Source organism: Myotis brandtii, unplaced genomic scaffold, assembly GCF_000412655.1.
Source record: "Myotis brandtii unplaced genomic scaffold, ASM41265v1 scaffold18, whole genome shotgun sequence".
Classification (NCBI taxonomy): Eukaryota; Metazoa; Chordata; class Mammalia; order Chiroptera; family Vespertilionidae; genus Myotis; species Myotis brandtii.
The window spans coordinates 2,824,542-2,846,856 of record NW_005356674.1 but is presented as its reverse complement, the minus strand read 5'-3'; the positions used below and the strand labels follow the sequence as shown (position 1 = coordinate 2,846,856).

Below are 22,315 nucleotides of genomic sequence, written 5' to 3'. Positions count from 1 at the left end.
GGGGCGGGGAGGGAGAGTGTGCTACTTTCGTGAACACACAAAATAACTATTGAATATTTAACCCCAAATGTAATACCTAGTTTTCAGTGTTGTTGTTGTTCTTGACTATTTGAATCTCCACCTGCTGACTCCTGTCATTGTCTCAAAGGCTAATCCACTCACTTATGATTCAGGAACCCTTAAGCTGCCTACTGTAGTTCCAAAACATCTTCTGATTTCTCTTTCCTGTAGTGTACAAAGATGAAGAAAGATAAAGGAGGAATCAGAGGGACAGGGGTAAAGTAGTACCTGTTAGAATCAAAGTGAGAGAACTGAATTCCCAAATTATTCCAACATACACATGGAGGACAAAATCTATGCTGTTGTATCCCAAACGTACACTAGCTCCTGAGCATGTTTACATAGTCCTATAGCCTTACATGATAATAGTACACTTAGTATCAATTCTTGTTTTTGGTACAAGAGAAGATTAGACTAGGACTACAATTTAACGCCATCAGAACAACAGCTATTGTTCACTGAAACACTTCTTTCTTTCTTTTTTGTTAATCCTCACCTGAAGATATTTTCCCCATTGATTTTTTTAGAGAGTGGAAGGGAGGGAGGGGGGTAAAGAGGGAGGGGAGAGAGAGAGAGAGAGAAAGAGAGAAAGATTAATACGAGAGAGACACCTTAATTGGTTGCCTCCTGCACGTGTCCAACCAGGGCTGGGGATCGAACCTGCAACCCAGGTACTTGCCCTTTACTGGGAATCAAACCCGAGACCCTTCGGTGTGTGGGCCGACACTCTAACCACTGAGAACACCAGTCAGGGCCGTGAAACGAGTTCTTTCAATTTAATCTTCCCAACAACCCCATCCAACAGTGAATATCACACATTAGGAAAATAAAGTTCAGTGGTGAAGTAACTTGCTTATCTTTATCACAGGTGGTAAGAAATGGAACCAAAATTCAAACACAAAAAAATGCTGGAAATATACACTATTTATAACTGGGAGATTAAATAAATAAATAAATAAATAAATAGAGAGACAGCAATAAGAAGTCACTTAACAAATACCTAGTAATTATATATAGAATGGCCACTGAGGGAAAAGCATTTCTAAAAAAACCTACTTAGGAAGGAAAATGCATTTCTATATCACTCAGGGGATATTAAGACAACTATATCTTTTCTATTCAAATAAATGGCCTGACAGGAAAGTAAACTTCTTTTACCATTAATTTGGCAGAGAAAATATCCAATACCTGTACAAGAAAGAAGTTTTATGTTTTGTTTAAATTGTTAATGTTGCTTTAGACCTCTGATAAGCTCAGTTAAAACACATTATTACTTTATAATAATTGTCATTTAGAACAAATCTTTTCAGTCCTGGCTCATTACTTAGATCATGAGGTATTAAATATCCTAAGGTGTCTGAGTATTTATAAAAGGTGCTTTCAAGACCTGTGTAAGTAAAAACAGCATCCAACTGGACAGGCTAGTGAAACTGAGGCAGCCTTAAGGGATAGAAGGGTATTCCCTATCAAATAGCAACTCCAAGACTGGAGGCTCAGGAGTAGACAGGTTCATAACACAGCATGGCATTCATATATATCTTATATATATATATGTATATATATATGTAGACATGCATAATTTCATATATGAATATACATATATATACACACACATATATATATATATTTAATTGATTTCAGAGAGGAAGGGAGAGGGAGAGAGAGAAACATCAATAATGAGAGCAAATCATTGATGGGATACCTCCTCCACACCCCCTACTGGAGAATGAGCCTGCAACCTGGGCATATGCCCTGACCAGGAATTGAACCATGACCTCCTGGTTCATAGGTCAATGCTCAATCACTGAGCCACTGTGGCATGTTGGAATAATGACTTGTAAGTTCTTTTCTAAATTGAACATATTTACTTCTGGCTTCCAAAGATCTTTTTGAATTTTAGAATTGGATAAAATCCGAAGAAGCTCAGAATTTGGTCTAAACTCCTATCTACTTCTGTATTCCAGATTTAAAAAAAAGAATTCTTAGCACTAAACAAGAAATGGATATAAAACAAGACTTGGATCTTTTACCTCTTACCTTCCTAGATCAACCAATCAGGCAGTTGAGGTAAGATATAATATTAACAAAAACACAATTATCAAAGAACAACTCTGAAGTCATGAACTACTCATAGGGAAGGCTTAAAACTAACTAGATAGTTATTGAGCATAGAATTCTCAAGAAATAAAAGGTAATGGGAAAGATTCTAGAAAAAAAGAATAAAGTAAAATGGTTATAACATTGCTAAACATTTGTTCCTAGAGGGATAGCCATTATTCCCACTCTTGGTCCCATTCCCTCCCCCCTCTGCAGGTGAAGAAGTGGTACCTGTATTTTGATATTATAGGAACTTGGGGCAAGGACCTGAGCAAGCTATCTCATTCTTATTCATTGACATTCTAAAGGACTGGGGAGGGAAAAGGAAAGGGGGAAGTATAAAAAGTAGTCTGTTGATTATTTTATATTTGAGCCTATTTCTAGTACATTTCTAGGAATGTATGCTTATATGAAGAACAACAAGGTTAAGTGTATCTCCTCATGAGTCTGGCCACCTTCACCCTAACACTGCTCTTCCCCAGTCTGTTTAGAGGTTAAACAAGCTGGAATTTGCAGAGGAGACCCTTCAGTTAAGAAGGCAATGGAACAAATTTTACAGCTAAACACCTCAATGATAATTTGACCTGTAGCTACCTGAGGGATATTGACTTTCTTTAATTTAAAGGATTAGGAAAAGGGTCAGGATCCAGAAGGCAAGAATGTTTGCCCCAGGTCCTCCCTAGAATAGAAACATGCAGGGTAAGGCTAAGAACACTGCAAATTTAAGATTACAGAGAGTAGGACAGCTCCTCCCAGTAGGAAAAATAAGTTCTAGATCCCCAGGCCAAAAAAGGCAAAGGGGCATTATTTTAGCCCTAACTCTTATTTACCTGGCTCTTTAAAAGTCTTTGTATATGTCCAGAAGGAGCTGAAGAAGAAGGATGTTTTCTGCTAGAGAGAAACTGAAGGCTGCTTCTACAGGACCAGCACTAGGGGGCACCGGAACAAAGTATACTGAGCATGACCTGTGAGACTGCCAAAGAGCTTCAACTCTGGAAATTAGGGGGAATAGAGGAAATACCCAATGATGAAACCCAGTGCACTTCCATTTCAAATAAAGATCTAATCCTGTTCTTGATATAGTCTTCTCATATATTCATTTTATAAAATAGTGTTTACTGTTTAGTTAAATTATAATTTGAATTTAAACTTCAAATATAACTACCATTCATATAATAGATTCGAAAAATAAATTTTAGAACGTACTGTCTAAAAAACAACTTGGCAATATGTATCAAACCTTAAAAGTATAATCTTTGATCCACAAATTCCATTTCTAAGACTATAAGATAAAACAATTTAAAACACAGAACAAGCTTTTGCACCAAAATGCCGATCATGGCATTAATTTTATTAGTTAAAAAGTTTACAACCTAAACATCAAAGAGAGTAGAGTGGTATGGTAAAATTAATTATGGTATAGCTATATGATGGACAAATGCATACAGAAAAAATATCTATCGACATTTCTTTTAATAACTGAAGGAAATCCCATGTTAATTGAAGAGGAGACATAAAATTGTATATACATTATGATTTCAATAAGATTGAAAAATATGTAAAAAGAAAACACTAAAAGAAAATATACCAAAATATTAACAGTGGTTACCTACAGGTAGTAAAATTAGGACAATTTATTTTAACAATGAACATGTACTCAAGAAAGAAAGCCCAACTTTATGAAAAGCACTTTACCTTATATTTTACACCAAAAACTAACACATATAATTTATTAACTAAAGATGGCAAGTGACCTCTTCAGAGATTTACCAGTAAAGGAGTTTCTATAAATGTACTAATGAGTAGAGAAAAACAGTGGTCAGCTGGTTAGCTCCTTCACTAGCTAAATGGCTCATTCCATATTATTAACATAACTAGAGGCCCGGTGCATGAAATCCGAGCACTGGGGGGGGGGGTTCCCCCTCAGTCCGACCTGCGCCCTCTCGCAGTCCAGGAGCCCTTGGGGGATGTCCAACTGATGGCGGGGAGTGGGCCCAAGCCGTCAGTTGGACAGCCTTAGTGCTGCCGCGGCGTGAGCCTGGCTTCTGGCTGAGTGGCGTTCCCCCTGTGGGAGCACACTGACCACTGGGGGGCATCTCCTGCATTGAGCATCTGCCCCCTGGTGGTCAGTGTGCATCATAGTGACCGGTCGTTCCGCCACTTGGTAGATTTGCATATTAGCCTTTTATCATATAGAATACTTCAAGCATGTCAAATTCACGGGCCACGGGCTGCATGAGGCCCACAACGAATATTTTTGCGGCCCAGCCAATAAAACGATATGTAAAGAACGTTTTAATAAAAATTTTGTAACTTCATTTTTACAATATTCTGTAATACATAATTATTAATAACGAACTACAATGTTCGCTAATGACTGATTATTATATATAATCGTGCTGCATTCATTTCCCTTATGCGCCTTACACGTAGGTGCACCATTTCTCTCTACTAATACTAGCAGCGAATATTTTAGCAGCCGATCGCCCTATCATTAGCCTTGAACTGACTTGTTTGGTGTGCGCAACAGGACATATTTCACTTCAGGAGAACAAGAAAAACAGGTTTATCTGCGTTGTTTATTAATCTGTGCAGTTATTCAGTGTCTGGTAAGTTAATGTTCAAGAAAAAAATACTACTTTTTATTAAAATGTTCTATTTTGTTAACGATTACTCATTTATTTCAGCCCTTTGTATTCAGCATGTTTGTATCGAAATAAACCTACGTTTCTATGAAAATTGAAGCTTTTGTTTTTTTGTGGCCCACATAAACTTAAACCTTGTTTATTTGGCCCGTGTTAGCCTTTGAGTTTGACATGCTTGAAATACTTCAACAACAGAAATATTAATTAATGCAGTAAGATTTTCAAGTTGTCTATAAATAATCAACATTATAAATTAAATATTTAGACCCCAAGAGCCTACTGAATTACTTTTAAATTTTAGAAAACAGAGGGGAAAAATATTTTAGGTGCATCATTACCAAAGTCCTCCATATGTTTTAACTTTAAACCACTGGCATTACAAAATAAGCCATTTAAAACCATAGTAACTTTTCATTCAAATGCCTTTATAGATACAGAATGATGAAAAAAAAAGGCTATATGACATAATTTTTCAATATACCCAACTGATTAACAGACATTTGTATTTAGTGAGGAGTCAACCAACATGCCAGCCTTTAGAAAATAATTTTAAAAAAGCCACAATAAAACTCTCTAGAACAAGTTGTATTAAAAGCTTAATAATACAAGAATTTAAAGAATGTTAACAGAAAAACAACTAGATTGAGTGAGATTCAAAAGACTTATAATTTTAGGCAAGCCCAATTTTTCTAAGTAATCAGGTTCCTTATCTGTAAAATAAGACTATGGTAATATCTACTTTATAAAATGAAGATTTAATTAATTTAGAGCATTTATATTAAAGTGATTTACAAAATGACCTCTGAACCAGGAGGTAACATTTCAATTCCTGGTCAGGGCATATGCCCAGGTTGCCGGCTTGATCCCCAGTAGGGGGCATGCAGGAGGCAGCCGATGGATGGTACTCTCCCATCATTGACGTTTCTATTTCTCTCTCCCTCTCTCTTCCTCTGAAATCAATAAAAATATGTATTAAAAAATAGTAAAACATCAACAGTGTTAATAACAATCTCCCCCTGTAGGCCTTATCTAAAAAGAACAGGTTTCATCAAATAATTTCTAAATTCTCTGATAGCTCTAATATTACATTTATAAACAAAAGAATAATGCTATTATTGCAAATAAGATATAGAACACACTAAGCATTTTTCTAGTATTTAAGTTCAACAACTGTGAATTATATGTGATAAATCAGACCTAAGTTTAGAATGGAGAATCAAGATGCTTTTGTACTAGTAGTCTTAAAAAATTAATTTTTGTGATAAAATTATCACTTTTAAGAATCACCAACAAAACTACCACTCAAACAGTATCAAAAGGTATAAAGTGAAAAGTAAATTTCTTCTTATGTCTGCCCCCAAAGATTTTCTATTTCCCAGAGATAAACACTGTTAAGATTCTAGTATATCTACCCAGAAATCTTTAATATAGCAGTTATTAATCATAACATAGATTACAGAATTTTAGAGACAGAAAAGGTTGGCACAATACAACTTTCAATTTTATAAATAAGTAACCTTAAACACAGGTAAGTGATTTTTAAGATTGTTATTAGTATCTGGAAAGCACTTTACAATCGATGTAAATGCTTTGACATAAGTTGTCTGCTTTAAATTTTTCTTTTTATTGCGTTCACTGGGGTGACATTGTTTAACAAAATCATACATGTTTCAAGTGTATAACTCAACAAAACATCTGCATACTGCATCATGTGGCCATGACCCAAACTAAAGTCTCTTTCTGTCCCAATTTATCACCCCTTTGCCCTCTTCCACCTAACCCCATCCCTTTTCCTCTGGCTATCACCATGCTGTTGTCTGTGTCTCTGTAATATAAGTGACTTGCCTCAAGATTATTTGCATAACAATATAGTCCTCGGCTAGAACTATAGTTATCAATATCTTATCAATTGGGATGTTAGTAATATAAATTATATGTGTACAAAGCTTATGTATGTGGCTATTAAATTTTCGAAGATATCCTATATAGAAAGCTTGAAAATTCCTAATCTAGTAATTATTATATGAGTCATTAAAATAATTGTTTTAAAAGAATCTTAGCAATGAAAGATTAATTTTTTTAAGTTTGCATGTATCTTAAAGATTCATGCTTTTTAAGATTATCACTTAGAAAACCACTTTATAGACACAACTGAACACAATAATTACTAAATATATTTTGAAAGAAAAATTATCAACAACTTCAAAGTGAGAATAACTTGAGAGACACCTATGTAAGAATTTCACTTATTATATAAATGAACAAAAATCTATAAATAGAAATCAACCGAATAATGAAAACACCTAAAAGATGCTATAGCACCCTAGCTAGTTTGGCTCAGTGGATAGAGCATCGGCCTGTGGACTGAAGGGTCCTGGGTTTGATTCCAGTCAAGGGCACGCGTACCTCGGTTGCAGGCTTCCAGCCCTGGTTGGGGTCATGCGGGAGGCAACAGATCAATGTGTCTCTTTCACATCGGTGTTTCTGTCTCTCCCTCTCCCTTCCACACTCTTTAAAAATCAATGGAAAAATATCCTTAAGTGAGGATTATAAAAAAAAAGAAAAAAAAAGATGCTATATCATTGTTTCTAGCATAAAAGAAATCAGTGCTGGCCACAAAATCTGCATTGCTCTCCTTGCAATGACAATCAAAAAATCTGTGCCTCAGATAAGCAAAATGACCTCAGTGGGAAAAAAAGAATACAAAACCAACCAGAATAAATTAGAATAAAAGTTAATTGTGTGTAACATATAATAAACTCTTGTTATCAAAATTTAACTTACATATATTCAATCTCCGTTAATTTGACCAAATTAACGAACATTTTAAAAAACATGAGGATGTAATGCAATTTTCAAGTGGCTTTGGTTACTACAAAAGGTTAACTTTAGTTTTTGCTTATCAAGACTAAATTGTCAATAAAATAAAATAAAAAAAACCAGGAAGCTAACCAATATATCACTATTCTTCTAATTAAGAACAAAAAACTCTAATTACTTTCTAAAGGCAGTGAATTCCTCAAATTTTTAATCATAAGGGTAAAAAAAATCTTCCTCTGAGAAAAAAATGCTTCATATCAAGTTATTGATTCTGTATAGAAATGTATTATTGACCTTCTTTATTGGTTGAACAGCTTCTGTTTTGTTAAGATGAGGATATGTAAACATCCTAATATTTTGATTTGGTTCTTTATGAAGTGTTTGCTCTTTACTCATATGTTCAAGCCGCTCTTATTTCAAGAGCGATATAGACTTTTTAAATCAAAATCTCGTTTTTTATTTTTTAATGGACCACTGAAGTAGTATAATTTTAGGGTGAAAACCTATGTGAAAGCCAGCTCATGGTTATACATCTTACTGGGACACCTGTTTTCTCCCTTTTAATCAGTGACAAATTTAAGACAGGCTGTTTTCCTTGTATTTCTCCATTCATGGAGCTAGTGTGGGTTTATTTCTAATTTACCCTTGAGCTGGGAGTAGCTCTTTAGGACCCCAAATTTTCAGGGAGGTGTGCTACCTGTAAGACATTCCACCTTGGGAGGGCCTTATAATTTGTCTAGATTAGAAAAGATCCTTAAGGTTAAGTAGGCTTCAGTGCTTTGCCGACTCTCTTGAATTCTGGTTCCATTTAATATCTGGTTTGTACCTTTTTGTTTTGCATGGTCAGTCAAAAATTAAAAGTTAAAAAAAATTATCCAATAATTTGAGTTGTTCTTAACAAGAGTGTTGTTCAGTTTGAGTCCCAAGGTGCCATGATGCCAGAACTGAAAGCTGCATACTATTATCTCCCAATATTACTCTATTTTTTATAGCATGTTACCTATCAGACCTCTTTTGGTTTCTACAATGGTTATTTCCTATAAGAATTTTAACTTTTGTACAAATAAAAGTATATATCTATTGCTTGAAGACTGGTTATCTTCCAAAAAGATAAAATACACTTACTCATAGGATAAAACAAAAATTGATAACAAAAAATTATTTTATATTTTAGTCAAGATAATTTGCTGTAACTAATAACAATAACTTATTAAATATAAATGAATGGAGGTTATTTTATTTTAGTAATAACTCTTCTGCCTACAGAAACTCTTACTTACTTTGGAAGGAGAACCATCAGTAATTTTCACCAACTGCCAAAGAATCGAGTAATGGGAACACTGCAATGCCTGTACGACTATCTGTATCAAATAAAAAAATTCAAACAAATGAGACAATTTACATTTGTACAGTTTATATCATACAATATGTATCATAGCTTATAGGCCAAAAGTTTTATAGAATTAAGGAGCATATATAAAATAACATTTGGTAAAAAAAAAAAAAAAAAGAAATACATCATCCTAGAGGCATAAATGTATGGAAATTTAAAATAATAACCATTAAAAAAAAAAGACACTATTACCAAATGTTCACTGTCTGAACTCTGTTCTTAAAACAGATATTTATTCAGTATCTAAGCCTAGTGCAAGACACAGGGGCTTAAAAACAAACATATTCCCTCATCTCAGAGAACAATCAACTGAAAAGACAAATTAGTAACAATTATAACAATTTAATAATTGGTCTGATAAAGTATACATACATGGGGTAATGTGTTGAGGGGAGAGAAGAGGAACTCACATGTTAGCCAGGAATAGAAAGTGATAATGGTTAGGAAAAACTTTCTAGAGAAGCAAAAATCTATACTAAATCTTTAAAGAAAGATATAAGATTTAATCTGGTAATAAAGGGAAACATAAGGGAAGGAATAGAAAATTCAAAGGATGCTTCTTTGATAACTGTGAAAAGATTCATAGAGCATAAACTAAGACTAACTAGATCAGCCCTGGCTGGGTAGCTCAGTTGGTTAAAAGTGTCGTCCAGATATGCCATGGTTGCAGATTCCATCTCTAGTAAGGGCACATACAAGAAGCAACCAATGAATGCATAAATAAGTAGAACAACAAATCGATGTCTGTGTCTCCATCTCTCTACCCCTTCCTCCCTCTCTAAAAAAAAAAAGAAAGGAAGGAAGGAAGGAAGGAAGGAAGGAAGGAAGGAAGGAAGGAAGGAAGGAAGTAAGTAATTCTAAATCAGTAGAAACCAAATCACAGAGGACCTTATTGGAGGGTAACCATTTGGCTAATGCCTAGAGTAATTAATAGCACTCCTTTTCACTTTTAAAAGAACGCTTATTTGGACAATAATATGGTCATCTTACCATTTCAAAGAAATACGGATGTTACCCTAAAAATGCTTACCTTAACATAAAATTTTTGAGAACATTATAGCAAAGGTTTCCTATTTTTTTCTGCTTAAACCTGAAGATATATCTATCAGTAACATTTAATCGCTATGGCAAGAATCCTCAAAGAAGGTAGCTACATTAAAGAATTATCAACTACTTTCTATGAAAGGCTTTTGATAATCCTGTGTGATCGAAAAAAACTTTAGCTTTCTGAAATGAGATAGAAGGAAGACTAGTAAACTCCTACCTGTTCTGGCATAGCTCCATGTTCAATTCCAGTCTTCAATAATCTGTAGCAATTACCAAACAGATCCCATTTTGTGAGATCATGAGCGCTAAAATAAACAAAATGTATTAACTTTATTCTAGAATGAAGGAAATTTTAAACAAAATGACTTTAAGTAAATTAACTTCATTTTCTTGTAGAGTTGAAAGAGATCCATAAAGGAAATGTTTGAGTGCTCATACTTAAGAAGAAAAAAAGAGGGAAATGAGAGGGGGAAATAAAGAGGCGGAGAGAGCTCAGGCTGATATTAGGAATTCATTAAAAGAAATCAGTAATAACAAAACTTCACACATTTTAAAATAAAACAAAACGATCTATAATAATAAAAGCTTAATATGCTAATTAGATAGAACGTCCTTCTGGACGACCGTCTGGAAGAAGCCGCGGTGGGCAGGGGCCGAGGCAGAGGCCTGCGGCCACCATGGTGGGCGGAGGCCAAGGCAGCCGCCGTGGCGGTGGGGGCTGAGCCCCTTGTAAGAATTTCGTGCATCAGGCCTCTAGTACCATAATAAAAAACAAACAAAAAACCTTCACACATTTAAGTGAAGATTACTACAACATGGTCAACCTAAGCTCATATCCCATAGTTCTTTCTCTTCTAGTATATTTTAAAATACATTTAAGCAAATCCTGAGATCACACAGGATTAAGCAAATGTATTTTTAAAAAGATTAGACAAAACCAGGGTAAAGAAAATATGGCAAAGCCCAATAACTTTAGTGTAGCTATTTACATGGGCTGAGGAGTTCTGAATGAGATAATGCTGACATTTTAAATAGTCATGAGCTCTACTACTAAAAATAGCAGATAATTGGCTGTCAACTTTTATTTTCATACATCTAAATATTTTAAAAAATAAGTTTGTGTCTCCATGAAATATCAAACAACATATTGTATATAAAAAAAAGGCTTAGCCCTAGCCGGCTTGGCTCAGTGGATAGAGCGTCAGCCTGCGGACTGAAGGGTCCCAGGTTCGATTCCGGCCAAGGGCACATGCCTGGGTTGCAGGCTCGATCCCCAGTAGTGGGTGTGCGGGAGGCAGCCGATCAATGATTCTCTCTCATCATTGATATTTCTATCTCTCTCTCCCTCTCCCTTCCTCTCTGAAATCAATAAAGAAATATATTTTTTAAAAAAAGGCTTAGATTTTGGACATTGCTTTGAAATCTGAAGTATTTACTGATGTAGGCCTACACCTAAACATTCTTTTGACAACAAAGTTCTCTATTTTCCTTTCTTTATAGAGAAGATAAGCATGTCTTATTATAAGGGACATGCAAATTACAATTTGAAAATGATACTTATTTCCTTGAACAAGCCTTTTGTCCTTATTCAAATCCAACTGCTCTGTCTACATAAAACAAGAACAATTCAGAAATAAAAGTTCACAGAAATAACTTTCATGGCTTTCCCCAAAACATGTTTTTTTCCTATTTAGTAAGACTTTAAGAAACTATCCATTGAAAATTATACTTCTGAAATGCTAGCTTACAGAATAAGCTCATCAAATTTGTTAAAAATACAATTAACTTAAACCTTTACAGTGTGCACTTATTACAGGGAATGAGAAATCTTACTCCTTAAGTAACTATCTTATATAATAAAAGCATAATATGCAAATTGACCGAATGGCTGAACAGTAGAATAACAACAAACATCTGGACGACCATCCGGGACCACGCTATGACACCCGCTGGCACCAGGCCAGCCAAGGTAGTTGCAATCCAATTGGTCGGGAGCCCAGCCATCAGCCCATGATTGTCCCAGAGGGAGGCCCAGGCAAACGGCCGGCAGGGCGATCAATCGGGGGGCTCCATGATCACCCTGTAGAGGGAGGCCATGCCACCAACCAGCGGGCTGCTTCCCTCTGCGAGGGAAGCCCCAGTCCCGGGTGCTGGCAGCCGGAGGGAAGCCCAGGTCCTGGATGCCAGCAGCCAGAGGGAAGCCCGGGTCCCGGGTGCAGGCAGCTGGGGGAAGGAAGGCCTACTCTTGCACGAACTTCGTGCATCGGGCCTCTAGTATTAAAATAAAACCGTATAATTTACCTGAAGAAAATTAGAATAATAAAGAAAAACTGTACAACACCTTGATATTTCTTTAAAATTTCCCACTGTTATATGGATGTTAAACATTACAAATATAATCAGTCTGTTTTATGTTGACTAATCTGCTTTTCACTGAATCTACAATCTACTTCCAATGAAACCACGTACTTGTGAAAAGAGGTTAACCGCTTTAATGTAGAAAGCACGTTGTAAATATCATCATCATCAGCTTCTTCTCCCTATAAAAAGTAGACATCACTTTATTACCACACTTTCATGTATCCTCAAATTCACATGAAAGTCTATTAATACTTACTGCTTAAATAAAAATTGTTATCTAATCTAATAAAAGGGAAACATGCAAATCGACTGTACCTCTGCTACACCCACAAGCCATGCCCACAAGCCAATCGGGAGCGAATATGCAAATCAACCCAACTAAGACGGTGGCCATGGAGCTGGAGCGAGCAGGAGGCTTGGGTTGCCCCGGCAATGGAGGAAGCCAAGCTTCCTGCCTGCCCTGCCGGCTCTGAGCTCCGCTCAAGGCTACAAAGTTTTAATTATAGAAGATAAATAAATCCCAGATACCTGCTTCCAGCCTGCGGCCATGGCCAGCCTGAAAACGGCCCTCAGAGCCTCACCCAGGCTGGCCACACTCCCATGGGGTGAGGGTCCCTGCTGGGGGGTGTGACCAGCCTGCAAACACCCATCAGCCCCTCACCCAGACTGGCCAGGCACCCCAACGGGACCCCCACCCTGATCTGGGACACCCTTCAGGGCAAACCAGCTGGCCCCCACCCATGCACCAGGCCTCTATCCTATATAATAAAAGGGTAATATGCAAATTGACCCTAACAGCAGAACAACTGGGAATGACTGGTCACTATGACACACACTGACCACCAGGAGGCAGATGCTCAATGCAGGAGCTGCCCCTGGTTGTCAGTGCGCTCCCACAGGGGGAGCTCTGCTCAGCCACAAACCAGGCTGCCGGCTGCCAGTACAGTGGTGGTGGTGGGAGCCTCTTCCGCCTCCTCAGCAGCGCTAAGGATGTCCGACTGCAGCTTTGGCCTGTTCCCCGCTGGCAAGTGGACATCCCCCGAGGGCTCCCGGGCTGCCAGACTGCCAGCTTAGGCCCAGTCCCCTGGAGAGCAGGCCTAAGCCAGCTGGTGGACATCTCCCGAGGGGTGCCAGACTGTGAGAGGGCATAGGCCGGGCGGAGGGACCCCCCCCCCCGAGTGCACAAAGTTTTGTGCACCGGGCCTCTAGTTATTATATAAAAAGTACATATTCACTGCTGGTAATGAACAAAATACAAATAAAACAGACAAAAAATGAAAGATACCCATAATCCCAACAGTGAGAAATAAATCACAATACAACATCAAAAATGGTTAAATTTTTTTGTAAAATTAAAAGTAGGGGAAAATCGGTTACATGGATTAAGAAGATCATCAGCTTGGATCTCAGAGCATATAAAACTGTGAAGTTCATGGTTGCCTTACTCAGATTGGAGGGAGAAGACAGGATTCGAGAATTACAGATGTAATCACAAAAATAACCAGTTGGAGAGGCTTCCTGCTATCTTGGGCACACCACTAGTAATCAGCCATCCCTCATAAGCACATAATTTTAATGTTCTATGCATTAACATATCATAAAGTAATATTAAAATGCAAATTAGATTACAGGATTAGAAAATTTTAAAAAAAAGATTTAAGAAAAGCCATTCCTTGCCTGGCTGGCATGGCTCAGTAGTTGAATGTCAACCAATGAACCAGGAGGTCATGGTTCTATTCCTAATCAGGGTCCTTGCCTGGGTTGTGGGCTTGATCCCCAGTAGGGGCTGTGCAGGAGGAGGCTGATAAATAATTCTCTCTCATTATTGATGTTTTTATCTCTCCCTTCCTCTCTGATATCAATAAAAATATTTTTTAAAAAGTATGAAGAGATCTAACATTAAAAAAAAAAAGCCAGTCCTTAACAAGATTTTTCTTAAAAGACAAAAAAAAACAAAAAACAATCCAGCTTGTTTGAAACAAATTTTAAAAATAAAGCCCTGGCCAGTGTGGCTCAGTTGGTTGGACATCATCCTGTGCACCAAAAGGTTGCCAGTTTGATTCCTGGCCAGGGTACATACCTTGGTTTTGGGCTTGATCCCTCGTAGAAAACATGCAGGAGGCAGCAGATCCATGTTTCCCTCTCACATTAATGTTTCTCCCTCTCTCTCTCTCCCTTCAATAAAAATCAATTAAAAATCTTAAAAAAAAAAGTATAACAAAGGCTGACCTTTATAGGATGAACAATTACAATAATGCTGCTAAGTTCTGAAAGGTGTAGAGAATTTGACTAAATTTTATTTTAAAATGGAAACAATTTATATACTCAGCTACCTTTAATAATTATTAGCCAAAATTATTACATGTACACATTAACTTTAAAACATACCTCTTGCAATAGATCTTCCACAGAATGATTGAATCGATCTACAAACTCATCAATCAGCTGGCTTCGAGCTATGTCAACTCTATTCTGGATGGTATACTCTTCACTGCATAAGATGCTATAGGTTTTACTGCAGGCTTCTAGAACATCTGATTCTACATGTTTCTCCACAACAAACTTAATCTGTTTTAATAAAGCATCCAGATGCTGAGGAGGGAAAAAAGCATGCAACTATATTTAGATAAAACAAAAATAAGCATCAGTCAAATAACAAATAAGTCTATATGATCACATATGATTAAAATATTCTAGTTAATAAAACTCAATACAATAGCAGAATTTCAATTTCATAGTGTCTTACCTTTTCCATTCTACCTGTGCTATAAATTTCTAGATCAAAATACTGTGGGATTTGTAGCAAGTTTGCTACTTTCTCTGCATCTGCAGAATACTAGAAGGAAGAAAAAATACAAAAGAAGTAAGTAACTACTTTAATAGTATAGTGTAATAAGCAAACTCCGTGATATATTATTACAAAAATGTAAATGAAATTGTACCTTTGATAACAACATAGGAAGTGTGATAATAAAATGCTCAGTCAATTTGTTTCTATCATCTATTTGAGTTTTCCTTTCTTTGGCAGTTAGCACCTAGAAATAAATTCAAATGGGCATAGAATATGAGTGTTATGCACTAATTTATAAATATAGAACATTAGACAGAATGATGAAGCACTGACAGATAATGTAACTGAGAATTTTGAGAGGAGCTTAACAAACTATTTACCAAAATAAAGACATCTAGTTTTACGAAGATTTCTAGTCAACATTCACTAGTACTTTATTAATTAGCTCCTTATTTAAGAATCATTAAAGTTTAGATAAATTACTACTTATTTAGATTAAGTGAAAACAAAAACACTTCCATAAAACTACAGTTATGAAGAGAAAAATATTGGAACCAATGGAAAAATATTTTTTCTAGATTTTTTTTTTATTGTCTAAAGTTTTACATATGTCTCCCCGCCCCCCCATTTTTCTAGAGTTTTAATCTCAATGTCAACAGTGATCTCCCCTATGTTAAATACATTCTATGTCTTCTGGCATCCATTGAAAAGAAATCAACAGCTAATTTATTGCTGTTGCCTTCTCTACCTGAATTTTCTATTGTTACTGTCAAGTTTTGCCTTTGGCTCTCAACAGTGTGACTATACTGTGTTTAGAAGTGGAATCTTTTGTGATTATCATATTAGTTTTGTTAAGCTTCTTTGATATGTGCATTACTATTTCTCATCAAATTCGTGAAGTTTCTGGCAATTATTTCTTCAAATGTTTTTGCTTCCTGTCTCTCACTCCTTTCTTTCTGAGACCTCATTACACAAATCGGATGCATTTATGTGTTTCACACATTTCTGAGGCTCTGTTCATTTATGTTCAATCATTTTTCCTCTGTTCTTCAGAAGAGATCATTTGTTATTAATCCATCTCCATGTTCATTGTTTATTTCATTTCAAATCTCTTACTGAGCTGATGTAATATATTTTTTAAAAACTAGACCTACTGAGAAACCATTTCTTTTTTTTTCTTTATTAAGGTATTACGTATATGTCCTTATCCACCATTGCCCCCCTCCACCCCTGCCCTCACCCTGCTAGTGTCTGTGTCCATTGGTTAGGCTTATATGCATGCATACAAGTCCTTTGGTTGATCTTTCCTCCTTCCCCCAACGCTCCCCTGCCTTCCCTGAGGTTTGACGGTCTGATCGATGCTTCTCTGTCTCTGATCTGTTTTTGTTCATCAGTTTGTTGTTCATTATATTCCACAAATGAGTGAGATTATGTGATATTTATCTTTCTCTGACTTATTTCGCTTAGCAGAATGCTCACCAGGCCCATCCATGCTGTTGCAAATGGTAGGAGTTCCTTCCTTTTTACAGCAGCATAGTATTCCATTGTGGAGATGTACCACAGCTTTTTATTTTTATTTTTCAAGGCTGGATATATATCTATATCTATATATCTATATACCTATATACATATAGATATATAGATGCGCGCGTGTGTGTGTGTGTGTGTGTGTGTGTATATGTATTACATATTTGTCCTTATCCCCCCTCATTACCTTCCCATCCCTGCACTCATGCCCTCACCCCCCTGGTGTCTGTGTCCATTGGTTAGGCTTATATGCATACATACAAGTCCTTCGTTGATCTCTGCTCTGCCTCTGTATCTATTATTGTTCAAAAGTTTATAATGGTCTCTATTATCCATGAATGAGTGAGATCATGTGGTATTTTTCCTTCATTGACTGGCTTATTTCACTTAGCATAATGCTCTCCAGCTCCATCCATGCCGTTGCAAATTGTAAGAGTTCCTTCTTTTTTACAGCAGCATAGTATTCCATCGTGTAGATGTACCACAGTTTTCTAATCCATTCATCTACTGATGGGCACTTAGGCTGTTTCCAGATCTTAGCTATGGTGAATTGTGCTGCTATGAACATATGGGTGCATATATCCTTTCTGATTGGTGTTTCTGGTTTCTTGGGATATATTCCTAGAAGTGGGATCACAGGGTCAAATGGGAGTTCCATTTCCAGTTTTTTGAGGAAACTCCATACTGTCTTCCATAGTGGCTGCACCAGTCTGCATTCCCACCAGCAGTGCACAAGTGTTCCTTTTTCTCCACATCCTCTCCAGCACTTGTCGTTTGTTGATTTGTTGATGATAGCCATTCTGACAGGTGTGAGATGGTATCGCATTGTGGTTTTGATTTGCATCTCTTGGATGACTAGTGACTTTGAGCATGTTTTCATATGTCTCTTGGCCTTCCTTATGTCTTCTTTCAAAAAGTATCTATTTAGATCCGTTGCCCACTTTTTGGTCGGGTTTATCTTACTTTTGTTAAGTTGTATGAGTTCCCTGTAAATACTGAAGATTAAAACCTTTTCGGTGATAACATTGGCAAACTGGGTTCTCCCATGCAGTGGGCTTTCTTGTTGTTTTGTTGATGGTTTCTTTTGCTGTGCAGAAGCTTTTTATTTTGATGTAGTCCCATTTGTTCATTTTCTCTTTAGTTTCAACTGCCCTAGGAGCTGTATCAGTGAAGAAATTGCTTTGGCATATGTCTGAGATTTTGTTGCCTTTGGATTCTTCTAGAATTTTTATGGTTTCCTGTCGTACATTTAAGTCCTTTATCCATTTTGAGTTTATTCTTGTGTATGGTGTAAGTTGGTGGTCTAGTTTCATTTTCTTGCATATATCTGTCCAATTTTCCCAACACCATTTATTGAAGAGACTATCTTGGCTCCATTGTATGTTCTTGCCTCCTTTGTCAAATATTAATTGCGCATATTGGTTCGGGCTGATTTCTGGGGTCTCTATTCTATTCCATTGATCTATATGTCTGTTCTTGTGCCAGTACCAGGCAGTTTTGAGAACAGTGGCTTTGTAATACAGCTTGATATCTGGCATTGAGATCCCACCTACTTTGTTCTTTCTCAGGATCGCTGCAGCTATTCGGGGTCGTTTTTTGTTCCAGATGAATTTTTGGAGAGTTCGTTCTAGATCTTTGAAGTAGGCCATTGGTATTTTAATGGGAAGTGCGTTGAATTTATAGATTGCTTTGGGTAGTATGGACATTTTAATGATGTTGATTCTACCAATCCAAGAACATGGTATGTTCTTCCATCTCTTTATGTCTTCCTCTATCTCTTTTTTCAATGTCCTGTAGTTTTCTGAGTAGAGGTCTTTTACCTCTTTAGTTAAGTTTATTCCTAGGTATCTTAATTTTTTTGGTGCGATGGTAAATGGGATTGTTTTTCTAATCTCTCTTTCTGAAAGTTCACTATTGGTGTATAGAAATGCCTCAGATTTCTTGGGGTTAATTTTGTATCCTGCTACATTGCCAAATTCATGTATTAAGTCTAGTAGTTTTTTGATGGAGTCTCTAGGGTTTTGTATGTATAATATCATGTCGTCTGCAAATAAGGACAGTTTTACTTCCTCTTTTCCAATTTGGATGCCTTTTATTTCTTCTTCTTGTCTAATTGCAATGGCTAATACTTCCAGGACTATGTTGAAGAGGAGTGGTGAGAGTGGGCATCCCTGTCTTGTTCCTGTTTTTAGGGGAAATGGTGTTAGTTTTTGTCCATTGAGTATGATGTTGGCTGTGGGTTTGTCATATATGGCTTTTATTATGTTGAGGTATGATCCTTCTATTCCCACCTTGCTGAGAGTTTTTATCAAAAATGGGTGTTGGATTTTGTCAAATGCTTTTTCTGCATCAATTGATATGACCATGTGGTTTTTTTCTTTCAATTTGTTTATGTGATGTATTACGTTTATTGATTTACGGATGTTGTACCATCCTTGCATTCCTGGGATAAATCCTACTTGGTCATGGTGTATGATCTTTCTGATGTACTGTTGGATCCGATTTGCTAAGATTTTGTTGAGTATTTTGGCATCTATGTTCATGAGGGATATTGGCCTGTAATTCTCTTTCATTGTGTTGTCTTTACCTGGTTTTGGTATTAGGGTGATGCTGGCTTCATAGAATGAGCTTGGAAGTGTTCCTTCCTCTTGAATTTTTTGTAGTAGTCTGAGGAGGATAGGTTTTAGTTCTTCCTTGAATGTTTTGGTAAAACTCCTCTGTGAAGCCATCTGTGAAGCCCTGGGCTTTTGTTTGCTGAAAGCTTTTTGATGACTGCTTCAATTTCTTCCATAGTTATTGGCCTATTGAGATTTTTAGATTCTTCCTGATTGAGTTTTGGGAGCTTGTATTTTCCTAGGAATATATCCATTTCCTCTAGGTTGTCTAGTTTGTTGGAATAGAGTTGTTCATAGTATTTTTTAACAATCCTTTGTATTTCTGTGGGGTCTGTTGTTATTTCACCTCTTTCATTTCTGATTTTGTTTATTTGGGTCCTCTCTCTTTGCTTCTTAGTGAGCCTGGCTAGAGGTTCATCAATCTTGTTTATCCTTTCAAAGAACCAGCTCTTGGTTTCATTAATCTTTTGTATCGTTTTTTTTTTTGGTCTCTAAGTCATTTATTTCTGCTCTGTACCACAGCTTTTTAATCCACTCATCTGCAGCCTGAGTGCTGTTTCCAAATCTTAGCTATTGTAAATTGTGCTGCTATGAACATAGGGGTGCATATATCCTTTCTGATTGGTGTTTCTCGTTTCTTGGGATATATTCCTAGAAGTGGGATCACAGGGTCAAATGGGAGTTCCATTTTTAGTTTTTTGAGGAAACTCCATACTGTTCTCCACAGTGGCTACACCAGTCTGCATTCCCACCAGCAGTGCACGAGGGTTCCTTTTTCTCCACATCCTCGCCAGCACTTGTCATTTGTTGATGATAGCCATTCTGAGAGGTGAAATTTTTATTCTTACTTGTTTTTTTTAGCCTGTCTTGCTAGGAGTCCCCTCTGTTTTTCAACAGATTACTGGTCAATGATTTGGGCAAACGTTATACTCAAATACCTCAAATCTATAAGGCTTCTCCCTTATGAGACTTGATCTGTTTGTGGGTTTAAGAGCATAGTCAAAGTTCGGTTTGGCTTGACTTTTATTTTAGGTCAGGGTCTCTCAGATTTCCCAGTCATCCAAGGATGTGTGGAGAGCTTATCTAATCCTCTTAGGGATTTCTCATTTCCAGGATTTTTTTAGTTAGATTCTTGGCTTGTCCATTGTTCTTATCAACTGGGTACACAACCTCTGAATATCAAAGATGTGGGTATTCCTTACTTGTTTCTACCAAGTTGCCATTTCTAGCTGAAAAAGGGACTTTTCCCACTAGTCCCTTAACAGCTGTTGGTTTTTGTATACAGTACCACTCTGGTAAAACTACAGATCTCATCAATCAAACTTAAGGGGTGTGTGTGTACTGTATGTAACCCCAGGCAAGAAGGCTCTGCTTTTACAGAAGCTTTAGCAGCTTTTCAAGAAAAATGCTTCTCAAATTGTTGTTGTTGTGTGTGTTTTTTTAAACTTTGGTGAAGTCCCAGACGCTTGATGTTTTTTTAAAAAACTGCCAAACCGGTTTGGCTCAGTGGATAGAGCGTCGGCTTGCGGACTGAAAGGTCCCAGGTTCGATTCCGGTCAAGGGCATGTACCTTGGTTGCAGGCACATCCCCAGTGGGAGGTGTGCGGGAGGCAGCTGGTCGATGTTTCTCTCTCATCGATGTTTCTAACTCTCTATCCCTCTCCCTTCCTCTCTGTAAAAAATCAATAAAAAATATTAAAAAAAATAAAAATAAAAAAAATAAAAAAATAAAAAACAATTTTTCCAGTTTTATACTTTTGTGGTTTTTTGCACAGAAGAATTGCCTACCTCTTCATATCACCAGAAAGAATCTTCCCATCTGTGATTATCTCAACTCATCTTTAATACCAATAAAACCCGTATTAGTAACCCCCATATTACAGCTGAGGAAATAAAGGCACAAAGAAAATAACCATCTGAAGATTAGTTGCTAAATGGAAGAGCATACAAACCAGACAGTTTGCCTTGTACTTTTAACAGATATAGATACAAAATTTCTTAAAAGTACTAGACTAGAAGCAGCAGGTATAGGTGCTAAAAAAGCATAGAAGGAAAGAATCTATTTTTGGAACCTGAATGTAGCAGACAATACGAAGATGAAATACCACAGCATGAATCATTTACAAAAATATCATGTTTTTAGGGATACATATACCAATAACATTTTCAAATACTTAAGACAGTTAATTACATTAAAACCTTTTTTGTAGATTTATTACTAGTATAACTTACTCTCTTGCCAGTACCCCTTCCCACAGGAGGATGTGCCTCAGCAGCTTGACGAATTGTACAAACCATTAGCTCTATTAGAGCACTCTCTTGACGGTCAGACATTGCTAAGGTGAAACAAAACACATTAGCATGAGATTTATAATATAAATGCATATAAAATCAATTATAAAAAACTGTGAATATATTCTATTATTTTAAACACTGAAGTTCTGTACCTTGTTCTTTTTTGAAGAAGTCAAGCAAGAAATACAGGGTGTCCCCCAAAAATGTATACACACACTTTGTATAATTATAAAGTCAATGTTTATTAAAATACATTTCATTTTCAAAATTGAGTTACTGGCAGTTAAAGTGTATATACACTTTTGGGGGACACTGTATATAAAGAAAAAGAGAGTAAACTCTGATTTGTTCTAATACCTGGTCTCTTCTATTACCAGGCTCCTGAGTTAGGCAGAATTTTACTATATTTCCTTATACATCATTTGAAAGCGCATATAACAAGGTACCTTTAAAATATTTTTTATAATCCTCACCTGAGGATGTTTTTATTGATTTTTAGAGAAGAAAAAAGAGAGTAACATTGATTGGTTGACCCCCATATGAGCACCCTGGCTGAGGATCAGACCCACAACCTAGGTATATCCCTGACAGGGAATTGAACCTGAAATCTTTCGTTGTATGGGTTGATGCTCCAATCAACTGAATCACCCAGTTAAGGCAAGCT

At 36.6% G+C, this 22,315-nt stretch overlaps 1 protein-coding gene across 10 annotated transcripts in view; it reads right to left on the bottom strand.

Moving 5' to 3' along the window:
* Positions 1-22,315, bottom strand: part of STAG1 (stromal antigen 1) — a 237,727-nt gene that overhangs the window by 43,670 nt on the left and 171,742 nt on the right. For all 10 annotated transcript variants that reach the window (XM_014537494.1, XM_014537495.1, XM_014537497.1 and 7 more), the window contains 7 exons: positions 21,589-21,692; positions 15,366-15,458; positions 15,170-15,259; positions 14,812-15,015; positions 12,532-12,602; positions 10,280-10,367; positions 8,903-8,983 (listed from right to left, as the gene is read on the bottom strand). In XM_014537494.1, the coding sequence (XP_014392980.1) occupies positions 8,903-8,983; positions 10,280-10,367; positions 12,532-12,602; positions 14,812-15,015; positions 15,170-15,259; positions 15,366-15,458; positions 21,589-21,692 (731 nt within the window). The remainder of the gene's footprint in view (positions 1-8,902; positions 8,984-10,279; positions 10,368-12,531; positions 12,603-14,811; positions 15,016-15,169; positions 15,260-15,365; positions 15,459-21,588; positions 21,693-22,315) is intronic.